The sequence below is a fragment of the Lepisma saccharinum genome, chromosome 23, assembly GCF_977018435.1.
Source record: "Lepisma saccharinum chromosome 23, izLepSacc3.1, whole genome shotgun sequence".
In the NCBI taxonomy this organism is placed as follows: domain Eukaryota; kingdom Metazoa; phylum Arthropoda; class Insecta; order Zygentoma; family Lepismatidae; genus Lepisma; species Lepisma saccharinum.
The window spans coordinates 38,766,737-38,779,973 of NC_139251.1; the positions used below are offsets into that span (position 1 = coordinate 38,766,737).

The 13,237-nt window shown below is 38.0% G+C and overlaps 2 protein-coding genes across 3 annotated transcripts in view; one reads left to right on the forward strand and one right to left on the reverse strand.

The window, feature by feature from the left end:
- Positions 1–3,601: 3,601 nt before the first annotated feature.
- The window catches only part of LOC146005397 (E3 ubiquitin-protein ligase CCNB1IP1-like), a 33,806-nt gene continuing 24,170 nt past the window's right edge, over positions 3,602–13,237 (forward strand). For both annotated transcript variants that reach the window (XR_014444017.1, XM_083144632.1), the window contains exon 1: positions 3,602–3,768. The gene's annotated coding sequence lies outside the window, so the exon portion shown is untranslated. The remainder of the gene's footprint in view (positions 3,769–13,237) is intronic.
- Positions 4,172–8,577, reverse strand: LOC146005471 (ubiquitin-like-conjugating enzyme ATG10). Its single transcript, XM_083144714.1, has 2 exons — positions 8,544–8,577; positions 4,172–4,935 (listed from the first exon to the last, which is right to left on the reverse strand). Exons 1-2 carry the CDS (start codon positions 8,575–8,577, stop codon positions 4,235–4,237), a joined length of 735 nt encoding a protein of 244 aa, XP_083000840.1. The 3' UTR covers positions 4,172–4,234.

Sequence of the window (13,237 nt, forward strand, 5' to 3'; positions counted from 1 at the left end):
AAACATTGAGGAAATTGACGTGTAAACCCGAGTGTTCTAATCATATTGTAATTTTAAAATTTGTGAACAAATATTATGACGGAAATAATTGTAATTCCAGAAACTCTATGGTTCTTGTAACAATAATTTCTTGCTGGTGGGATCCTATACACTGGCAATGATCAATGCTGCTAACATACGGAGCCATTGATTGCTTGTACTATTGTTTTGTTAATTGTTAGTGTAGTGGAAAATGGATCGCTTGTTTTTGCACTGCAAGTGTGTTTTACATAGTAGTTATTGATATTTTGCTGTCTCTCACTCCATGGATATCCACAAGATTTCTTCCGGGACTGGCGCAAACGAGGTAAGTAATTTATTTGACAACTCATCCACATCAGGAAAAATTATGGTAAATATGCGATACCGCCCAAACTGATTTCTTCAAATTTACAGGAGAAACTACATACTGAAATCAGTTTCTGTAGCATTGTCGAAATTCTTCGAGATATTTTCTTTCGCAGAAACTGAAAACTTCAACATAGAATGCTGCAGAACAAGAAATAATAACTTTTTTATGTAAGGAACTTGCATTTTCTGTAAAGTGACAACATTATGTCGTTGTTTCCATTATGTACCTGCAGATGGTGCAAGCGTCAAACATCATGCGGTCTTGCCAGTGTTTCAAAACGTGCCTTTTTTACGAGAATTTTCTTCTTTTTTTAACTATGCTTACCTAACCTAACCTAACCTTGCCAGAAATGGTCCGTGGGGCTATTGTGAATGGTTTTTGGGGCTATCAGTCAATGGTTTTTGGTACTATGATGAGTGCACGCCATATTGTCTGTTACCCAAGTGGAACAAGGAAGACAAATAATGACTCGTAATATGAAAAGTTGACACTATTTTATGGAAAAAGTCATAACTTCACCTTAAAGAATCTTCCGCAATGCAGAATAGGTAAGTATCAATGCTAAAATTAACGAAATGAAGGAGTGAGAGGTGTTCGGGCAATATTGCATAATTACCAAAATTATTGCAGTTGTGACAAATATAATTCTTGCAGTTTCTGCATACAGGTAGGGTGCATACAACACATCTCTGTTATGTACATACTTCTGGTTATATGTGGTTCTGTTAACTGTTTTGCCAGGCACTTTATTAAATTGACATACAAAAATCAACATTTGTAACTAGTCTAAACTTAAATTATTTCCATGTTCAAGGGTTTCTATTAGTTGGATTCAGGAAAATTATTGGCACTGGTAGCCTGGCGGGGATAAATCAGCTTGTGAAAATTATATAAGTAGAAACAGAAAGGGGGCAATATTTTTACTTTTGAAAACCCACCTTTTCAACTTCAAACACAAATTCATTTAAAGGCATTTAATTATATTTATACTGTAACACAACACTTGGAAGCTAAATGACAGTAAGCTGCATATCAAAATTTTGTTAAAAATTATTCATGAAAAATGCAAGTTAGAGCCAAGTAGGTCATTCAGCAAGAACAAAAATACCCATCAGGTAATAACAAATTTTAAAAGGCTGTGTATTCCAAAGTGGAGCCCATATCCCATGTAATAAATTTCCTCTAAACCTGAAATGGCAGGGTGGGCTTGTATACATTGGATGAATGATTTGATTTGGATTGGAGTGATCCCCTACACTACTTCAATTATCATTATAGAAACTGACCTATTTCCAATTTGATTAGGACCTTCTAGCAGTGTACAAAGATTTATTTATGTTGCCTGCAAATACCACATACACATTAGTTTCAAAGAAACAATAGTTAGCCAGAATGTGATACAGTTAGTGAGGCATCTGACTGTCACATGCTAGACCCAGGCCAAGCTGAGAATTTTTCAAACACCATTCCTGCATAAATCAGGTCTAGGGCTCATCCAGCCTCCACTCAGTTCATATACATATTTCTTTTGAACTAAATGAACTTTATTTCTGTTGTAAACAATAAAAATGACCAACTTCATACTTTTTTGTAATTTGAAATGAAGGATGGCAATTATTTCCGGGGGGGGGGGGGGTTGATGGCAAGGATTAACGGAAGGAGTAACGTCGATCCCAGGGACATCTGTTACCGCTTACCAGTCAATCGGCCCGAATTTTGTCTTGGCAGGGAGGAAAAGTACATTTTTAAAAGAACACCGAATTCCATTAACAGGACAGGCTATAAAATCTTTAGCAGCAGCTCCTGCGTTGCAGGCAAGCAGTAGAAAAATGAGTACAAGTCTTGCTTTGGCGTTCATGGCGGGGAAATTTGGGAGCAGTGTTTCAAACTGTAAGCAAAATTTACTGGAGAACAATTTTGCAATATTTGAAATTTACAGTAAAACACCGAAACATTTGTCGGGGCCACGTGGACGTTTGCGAGGCCAGTGCACCCCCTAACGACGTCCCTGAGAAAGATCTTAATCTACAACCCCCCCACACACACACAAACATATGTATAAATTATACGATATACATATTTATAATATTAAAAGTAAAAAAATACTATATTAAAAATATTATTATTATTTGCAAATAAAGAAATCAATTTCTTGCTTTTATATATATATATATATATATATCAGATATTATAAACTGGCAACCTAATTCCTTTACCAACTGGTTAAAGATGTTAATAAATTATGAAATAGTTGAAGTGGTTTTATTATATGTAAGTTTTTATTAATTTTTGCTTCATGTTAATGTAAATCAATTAGATTTCATAGTTATTACTGTCTTGCATTTTTGTTTTACTTTTATTGTGCATATTGATATAGATATTGACATAGACGTACGCAGGATTTTTTCCAGGAAGGGGCAAGGAAGGTATCTTTTTCCAGTTAGTGTTGTTCCCTAAAAAAATATTGCTTAAATTTGAATTTATCATATTCATGCAATAATTAATACATATTATTGTGGCTGGAATGAAATTATATGTGAAAAATATATAATTTTTGGTCGACTTTCATTTTCCAGGGGGGGGGGGAAAGGCCCCCGCCTTCCAGACGCCCATGGATATTTATTTGATCTCTTGAGAGAGAGAAGCATTGAACACTCACAACCACACTAATTTGTGTGTGTTTTCGATATTATTCTTAGTTAAGTATATATGAAATTAAAAGTAATTCCTGATTTTTTGATTGTCGTAACAAAAACTCTCCCCCCGGAAATTTTTGGTAGGGGCAGGTTGAGGCCAAGAGTGTTTGTGGTGGTGGGGGGGAATCGCCCCAGGATTTCGCACCCTGCTGTAGTGTATAGAAAGTAATTAGCAGAGAGTAGCAAGATGTGCAAAATCTTGACTACAATGCTATAAAAATTAACATCTACTACCGTACATTCCATAAAAGAAGTCAGTGACCCAAAAAGTGCCGTGAAGTTCACAGAACCAGTCATAATCATAATCTTGATTTATCCGTTAACCCATTTTTCCGTGGGTATGGATATCATCATTTCACATAAACACTGCGTTTCCTTGTGGGTCTTGGAAAGCGTTTTAAATCCACCAACCTTCAAATGTCGTCATCTCTCGATAACCATTTCCACAGTTGCTGCCCGCAATTGACCTACCTGTACGTTTTCACTTTAATACATCGAAATTATGGTGTAGAAAGACAATAACGCCTCCACCGGGAATCATATGCAAAACACTTTTACTAAAAAGAGTCCAATAGTTGGATTATTGATTTGATTAATGAATTCCCCTGTTTCCTGTGTACAGTATCTAGTAGGTAGTTCCAGAAAGAATGTTTAAAACAAATCGAGGGGAAAATATCTGAAGTAAGTTTAATTTAATATAGAGTAGCTACTAACTTTTGATTATTTTATTCTTTAGACGTACCATACATTAGACGGGTAATGTTTGTTCTATTATTTAAACTTGTATAAGAGTTCACATACTACAATTGCTTTCTTAAGGGATCGTAATCGTATCTATTGCTCAATACAAATACTTTACTGACATTAAACTTACATTCAGTATGTGACTTATTAGTCCCATATATAAAAAAATCAAAGCAAAACAAAATAGCCTGGTGGCCGAGGTAGAATGATAACAGATTTGATAATTAATAACATTATACATCAAGACCAATTGGAATTCATTGTTGTACAGTATTCACTATTACTTTCAAATAAAATACATGATTAAATGTTGTCCAATTCATTCGAAATGAATTTAGTAAAATTAATGAGTGACAACAATCGTAGACTGTTGTAAAGAATTCATTGGGTAACAATCTTCAGGTCACTGAGATGAACTTTGTAGTGTGTCTGTGTCAGATGACGGTTCATTCGAAGGCCTTGTTGCATATCGCATATCCAAATTAAGCCCAACCACAGGTCCCACAGAGCTCAGCCATGTAATAACGGGATTCCAGCTTTTGCCTTTAAACTGTGCCATCATTTCTGCTGTATGGCATGGATGAAGTTGATAAAATGGTGTTCCAATGATAGGATGTTCCTGCTGATTAAGAGTGTTCCATCTTGCCATGTAAACTTCACTTCGAAATGCATCGGGAACTTTCTCCAGAATCTCTTCCAAACTGAGTAGCCTTCCATTTGGCTTCCAGATATTGAAGTAGAGAACGGGAACAGAGAAACTCTGACTGAACAGTACGTGATATTCACACGAGAGGGCTCCACCAGCTGGGTGTGCAACTTTGACAACGCAAGGATCCTCATGAAGTTGAGATTCTTCAAGATTCTGCATTGCTGATTCGCAACCAGAAGGCGATCCAGTAGATTCGTCACAACGGAAGAACTTCTTAACTAAATAGGCCCCTCCAGGCGTTATTTTTGAACCACACAACTTCCAAGTATCCCTTATTCTGTCTGAAATTTCTAGTATTTCTGCAACCGAAGCTAGAAACTCTTCCCAACTTAGCCAGCCAGCCATAAGGTTTGTTTGGAGAAAGATAAGCACGTTTGACGCCGGGGCGAGCGCCCCTTATTGCTGTGACGTGGAATACTTCGACGCACAGATTTGCTTCGACGAAACACAACAGTGAAACTGTCCGAGATAAGAATGCAGCTGGCAAACTCTAGAACTGAAGTGCTGCACAGTCATTTGTTTTCTTCTCTCTTCCCCTTCTCTCGTGCGTGAGACCCGCAGCGTTGCCAACCGTAGGGTCCTAATCGTTAATGTACGGTAATTTCATGCCGTACATTAGACCGTACGCTAATGTAAGGTCCGGGAGAAATTTTAGATAAATGAGTAAAAATGTGCACAGTGGGGGCATTGAACTATAATATGAAAGTTGAAAAACTGGAATAGGGGTGTGCGGGACAGAATTTTTTTCGTCGGGACGGGATCGGTACGGAAAATTTTTAAAATCCCGACATTCGGGACGGGAAAATTTCGCTATTTCCCGACAAAGTCGGGAAATTATCGAGACAGGAAATGTTCGAAATTTCCCGAACCTCTGGAAATCTCGAATTCTACACGTCTTTCACATTAAGTGATTGTTTTTGCAATTCTGGAATGAAAACAAACAATTTCCGATTAGTTCCGGACACTCACAATGCACAAAACGTCGAGAATTAACGACTTTTTAAAATGACTATTCGGTATTTCCCGAAAAGTCGGGAAGCCATTTCCCGAAGTCGAGATCGGGACGGGAAATTTTTTTCCCGATCCCGGTCCCGACTTTTCCTAGTGGGGAAGGACAGTTTACTTTTTCTTTGTAAGGAAGTCTTATCAAGGCCATAGTACGGGTTCAAAAAGAGGTGGGGAAGCTGCAATAGCAGTTCTCCAGAATAAAAGTAGCGACGTCACGAATTCTCTCTCTCTCTAGTTTTGTGGTCGGCCCCGTGGCGTAGTGGTGAGCACATCGCGCTACAACGCCAGGGGTCTCGGGTTCGAATTCTGGCTTGGGCATGGATGTTTGTGAGTGTCCATTTATTCATCAATTTCATCATATCATCACTCATCCCCATCTTCGCAAATTAGCCAAAAAGTGGCACAAAAGGCGAAGTAAAATAAAGTAAATCAATCAATCTAGTTTTGTGATATAATGTGTGTGTATTTGTAACGTAAGTATTTGGCGTATCATTATTCTATGAATTTGGTGTATATCTGTGCCACCGACGTCAAATAAAGTTTCGATACCGCGTTTGTCATAAACGACATACGAGGGTCACTATTTATATTTTGAGCCTAACAATGAAAAAACAGGAATTTGGAATTGAAAACTGCTTTATTGTTTTTCGAAGTATTCTCCTTTATGGTCAATACACTTTTGCATTCGTTCGAACCATTTGTCAAAGCAGTTTTTCCAATCTTCTTGAGACACCTCCATAATATAGTTTTTGAACGCATCAACGGCGTCTTCCGCCGACGAAAATCGTTGTCCACGCAATTTATTCTTGACATTCGGGAACAAGAAGAAGTCATTGGGTGAAAAATCAGGACCGTACGGCGGATGACCCATCAATTCGATTTTTTGACTGTTCATAAAGTCGGTTGTTAGACGAGATGTGTGACAGCTGGCATTGTCTTGATGAAGAATGATCCGACGGCGTTTGTTTGTTTTCCGTATTTGACCGAAGACCTCTGGCAAACAAATTGTTATGTACCATTCAGAGTTGACCGTTCTACGTTCCTCTAAAGGCACAGTTGCCACATGACCAGTTTTCCCGAAAAAACAGCGACCATTTGTTTCGATGTGCTTCAGGCGCGAACAACTTTTGTTGGATTGGGTTCATCTTGAAACACCCATACAGTCGACTGCTGTTTACGTTCCGGCTCATATGCATATATCCATGATTCGTCACCTGTTACAATCTTATATACGTCTTTTGAAGCACCACGATTGTATTTATTGAGCATTTGTTTGCACCAATTGACGCGAGCGTCTTTTTGAGTTTTTGTCAAATTGTGTGGGTTCCAACGAGAACATACCTTTCTCACACCTAAATGATCATGTAATATTTTATATATGCTGGTGGAACTAATGCCTATGGTTGCCTCAATCTCACAGTGTGTCACATGACTATCTTGCAGTATTAGGTTTTGCACAGCATCAATGTTTTCTTGAACAAGAACTGATTTTGGACGACCTTCGCGAATCTCGTCGGTGAGCGAATGGCGGCCACGATTAAATTCGTTATACCAGCGTTTCACAGTGGCAAAGGATGGGGCTTCATCGCCAAATGTGGAAGTAAGTTGATCGATGCACTCTTGTCTTGATAATCCACGTCGAAAATCGTAAAAAAATCATCGCACGAAAATGTTCACGAGTTAATTCCATTTTATTGTTGTCGCGCAATCTCCAAGGCAACATAAACAACACAAATGAAGCTATTGACAAAACATTTGAAGTACGTTATGGTCTATAATGCCAGGCGATTCCGTACAAACGTCAAATCGCGCCTAACTTCAATCAGTGTTGCCAAGGCTGAAAATATAAATAGTAGCCTTCGTATGATATACATCATATCTTTCTCTTTTCAAGAATTTTAAGGGACAGAAAGTGGCCCAGCTCCTTATGGTCTATATTATGTAACGGAGCTCGGATTTGTAGGCACTAAAAACTGCTCAAATAGGCAAAATCACGGGAATGCACCTTTTAAAAAGGCATACGCTAAGCAATATTTTTTAAATAAAAGTTTTGTGAACAGGGCTTGTGGAAAATGTTAGCTGTGAGGAGATTTGCTCGAGCCTTGGGGGTTATCTAAGCCCAAGGGATGTTTTCATGGTTTTAACAATGAAGAAACTGAAATTCGGAATCTCTTATCTGAAATTGAAGCTTGTATAACATTATATAACAAGATATGTTGACACGCATTCTGAAATAAAATTTCTGTTCTAATCTTAACGTAATGGAAGAGTAATTTTGTACATTAACAATCGATTAGTGCCGACCTCGGTGGCAGAGTGGTTAGCGCAGCACGACACGACGCCAGGGGTCCGGGTTTGAATCCAGGCCTGGGCATGGGTGTTATTTGTGAGTGTCCCTTTCATCAATCTCATCATATCACCATTCATTCTCATCGTTGCGATTAGCCCAAGTGGCAGGAAAGCGGCGATAAATAACAAAATTCAAGACAATCGATGAACATTAGCAAGCTCATGGCCATTCTTTTACTTCTTATTTCAAAATACACTTAGTAACTACTATTTTGCTCTTGTAGACACTAATCGAACTAATCACCAACAATGCAGGGTAATTCAAAAATAACTTTGAAAGCATATAGCAATTCATTCAGATAACTTACAGAGTCGGTTGAGGTGCCAAAACACATCAAGTTTGTCGATTTCATTCCAAACCCGATCTTTAATGAAACCCCACAAGAAAAAATCTGCGGGGTTAAATCTGGGGAGCGAGGTGGCCATGCAATTGGACCTGCACGACCAATCCACCGACCTGGAAATCTGGTATCAAGAAAACTCTGACTTCTACGTGGTAGTGTGGTGGTGCCCCATCTTGCTGATAGTAAAGGCGTCCATCTTGGTCATCCTCGTCGAACTGAGGAATTAGAAAATATTGTAGCATATCCAGATACACAATACCATTTATGGTTGCCTCCTGGAAGAAGAACGGGCCAAAACACACAGTGAGCACGTTCCGCACCAGTAAAAGTAGCCATTTTCAAGAACAATGGTGCCAGCGCTACTCGTGTGAGAGTTCGGTACTAATGGACTAACGTGAGTTAAAACTTGATGTGTTTTGCTTCACAATGGCACCTCAACCAACTCTAAGTTATCTGAATAAATTTCTACCTACTGTCAAAGTTGTAAAGTCCTTTTTTAATCACCTTGTACATTCAATGGCAAAGATAATGGTAGGCAAATTGTCCACCTGAGTAGTTGTATTGATACTATTATAAACCCGAGAAAGTATGAACCCCTCCTCAAGCAGATTTGCTATAGTTAAAACAAGCTTAACATGAGCATATGAGCTTTTTGTTCAAGTGTGGAATCTTGTCTAATCTAAGATTTTTGTGAAAATGCCCTCGGGAATTTCCTCAGAAAGTATGACCCTCTCAGATTGATTTGTTTATACTTACAAAAGGCACTTCTGTGAGATTGTTATCCATAAATTTGTTAAAAATATGCCCCTCTTGTGGCCATACTTAAAACTGCCCATCCACACACATACACACACACACACACATATATACACACCCACACACATACACACATACATATTTATTTCTGGTTTAAGTTCAATTGGGCACCAGGTTCAATTTACATATCTAATATTAAAACAATGTAATTCTTCTAGAATTGCTCCGTGACAACAGACCCATCTATGTGCAAATGCCTGAACTCGGTGAATACTTGGGAACAAGTCTATTTTTTTCATTATGTCAACATTTTTAACTTCTTTTGCCAGTAATAGGGAAATGGTAGCAAGCATTAGACAAAGTACTTTGGAGCTGAATATTCCTTTTCTTAGACGTCGTATATTACTAAAATATTTTCAATTCACATATTTCTCATACCGCTGTATCTTGTTCTATTAGGCCTCTTCGAGAACATTGCCTATTAGGACTCTTCGAGAACATTGCCTATTAGTGAAATAATAGGACAAGCATATGGCGGTATGGGGATATGTGAATTGTTGGTTTCTTCAATTCACATAAAAGGATTGAATAGAAACTAGGATATTTTGCATTTGTTATATTCAATTTATTTGTTGTAATCTGTTCATATATAAAATCAAGCCCCGAGAAAATATAAGATCAATACTTGAACAATATGTGCGCATGACGGCCCCAAAGCGGTGGGATCGATACTTTCTGCACAGCGATCAGTTCATTTCGAGCCCAGCACCGGCGTGTCGATCAATATTTGGAGCAGCGATCCTTTACAAATTAGTTCCAGACAATTCCGCTCCCCTAAGCGTGGAGGCGCTGCGGTCGGGATTGCATGTACGCTCAGCAGAAAAACGGGATACACTCAGAAGAAAGTACTTCGGCAAAAATGTTAGAGAATAGCTCATGTTTCTGAATATACCCCTACAGTGTTTCTATTGGCTCTGTAAAACTATAAAAGCCAGGGTACAGTGCAGATTCTTCACCATTGCTGGATTGGCAGTGGGTTCCACTGCTCCACCAAAGTATAGGAGACTTGAAGCATATAATTTGGCGGAATAATCCAAGTAAGGTCATATATACATATACATACAAAGCACAGTGCTGAACTCAACTGATCCAGCATAGAGTTTTGAATTTGAACCCCAAGAAATTGTATATAAATACCAAAGCCAAAACTATTAATACACATACACACATACACACACACACAAAGCACAGTGCTGAACTCAACTGATCCAGCATACAGCTTTGATTTGAACCCCAAGAAATTGTATATAAATACCAAATCCAAAAATATTAAGTGTATACATACATATATACATACACACACACAAAGTACAGTGCTGAACCCCAACTGATATTTTTATTCAGTATAAAGTTTTGAATTGAAACCCAGGAAATTGTATATAATAAACAACAGCAAAAATGCCAAATCAAAAATATTGTAATCAGTGCAATAAGAATATATCCAGCCCCAATTGGGCCAAGCATCAAAAAATTTGTAATCCAGACAAATACAAAACTCCCACAAAAATTTGCCCCAAATGCAATAGAAAATACAACATGGAATATTTCACATATAAACATAAAGATACTTGCTCTGCACAGTCATCTGCATTGCCCTCTCAACCATCCACATCTGCTCAGAAAAGAAGGCACGAAGCACCTGTTAATGCCAGAGCAGCAAAACAGCCACGCCATGAACCTACCCGTAGCAGTTTTAACGGCCAATTAAGGGATCACCAGTTTGTATCAGAGCTAAGATGCGGCATTGAGAATTTCTTGAACAGTATAAATTCTGATCTGCAGGCAATTCTTAATGCACAAAATGGGTCTTATAAGCTATCCCTCAAATTGTTTGTACAATATAAGAAACCAAATGGCACAAAATTTACACAGCCCCACATAACAGAAACTGTACCTGTATATTCAAATTCAAATTCAGACAAAATAATAGGCAATTTGATAGATCAATTGAACATTAAACACTCTGAATTTGCGGCAAAAGAGTCCGGATGGAGCCTATGCGGTTCATCACACAAGCTCTATGTTAATATTTCTGAATTCACTCCATTACAAGGATCCACTTATCTACCTTTACCTGCCAATATTAAAAACAGAAGAGCCGTGGTTAATATAGAAAATACCGACCAGAAATGTTTTCTGTGGTGTATATTAGCTGCTTTGTTTCTAGTTTCAAGGCATCCTGAGAGAATAAGTTATTACAAACAGCATGAACATATTTTTGACGATGCAATGAAGGGTTTAGAATATCCAATGTCAGTTCAGAATATTGATAAATTTGAAAAAAGGGTCAGGCACATCAATGGCAAACAATTATCTATTAATGTTTTTATTTGTTCTACTGGCAATTGCCCGATAGCACCTCTCAGAATTAGTACAATTGATGATGAATCTGCTATTCCAATTGATCTGCTCTTAATTGAAGGAGATGATACATACCATTATACTCTGATACATAATCTTGAAGCTTTAGTGAGAACACAACTAGACAAATCCAATACAATATTCAAGTTGTGCAGAAGATGTTTAACTGTATTTGATGGTCAAAAAATGGTAAATGGGATTCGTGAAAAAAATGCAGAAATTGCAAAAAACAAGTTAAAAGAGCATCTGAAATACTGTGGCAACCATAAACCTGTTCATATGGTGATGCCCAATCCAAGTGAAAATTGCAAATTCAAAAAATTTGAAGCCTTGTTGGAACACCCTGCATATATTGTCTGTGATTTCGAATCGAACCTCAAACCTATTGCATTCTGTAGCCCAGATCCCGAAGAATCTTCAAGTACACCATACCAGCAACATGAACCTTCCAGCTTTTGTTATGTGGTTGTACAGGATGGTATAGCTAGTAAAGAATATTCATACAAGGGACCAAATGCCATCAAAGAATTTGCACATAGAATAGAAAATGTGTGCCGTGACATAGCATCTAACAACTTATTAAAATCAAAGCCTATGTTGCCTTTAACAGAGGAACAGATTGAGGATTTCAACAATGCAGAAAAATGCCCGGTATGTGATTCTGAATTTTCAGATACAAATATCAAGGTGAAACACCATTCTCATACAGATGGTAAATTCTTAATGGCCCTGTGTAATAGCTGTAATATTCAGATCAAGAGACCAAGATTTATCCCCATATTTTGCCACGGAGCATCCAATTATGATTTCCATCATCTGATCAGGTACGAGGGGTTTGAGAAGCAGAATTTAAATATTTTAGCTGAAAATGATGAAAAATATATATCTATTAGCAAGATAATTAAAGTTGATGGTGTTCCTATTCACATAAGATTTCTTGATTCTTACAGATTTTTACCTGCTAGCCTGGATACACTGGCCACTCAATTATCTGATGATCAATTCAAAATCACACGTGCATTGTTTCCAAATCAGGACCTGAAATTAATTAGGCGGAAGGGTGTATATCCATATGACTATGTCACAGATTCTTCTAAATTTGATGAGTGTTCCCTGCCACCACAAGAAGAGTTTTACAGCAGAATCAGAGGATCTGGAATCACTGATGAAGATTATCACCATGCCCAGTTGATGTGGAACAATTTAAAATGCCAGACATTTGGTGATTATCACATGGCATATTTGAAACTTGATGTGACCCTCTCAGCTGATATAATGCAGGCATTCAGAAAATCTTCTATGCAAAATTATGGACTGGACCCAGTGTATTTTTTCAGTGCCCCGGGCCTAGCATGGGCTGCAATGTTTTTCAACACCAAAAAGCCATTGGATCTGATCCACGATCAAGAAAAGTATCTGTTTATGGAGGAATGTATAAGAGGGGGGATGGTGCAATGTTCCCAGAGATATGCCAGAGCAAATAACAAATACATGCCTGATTATGATCCAACACGGCCATCAAATTATATACTGTATGGAGATGCAAACAACCTCTATGGTCACGCTATGATGGATAAATTGCCATATGCAGAGCTTGAGTGGGTCGAAGATTTCAATATTGAAGATCTTAAGGATTTTGATGACAGTGAGTATGGCCTCTTCTTAGAGACTGATCTGACAATTCCTGATCATTTACACAACAAATTTTCTGATCTGCCCCCAATTCCCGAGGTTCAGTGCTCACCTGGCTCTAAACAGAAGAAGCTCATGACGACACTGGAGCCGAAACAGGGTTATGTCATATATTATAAAAACCTCC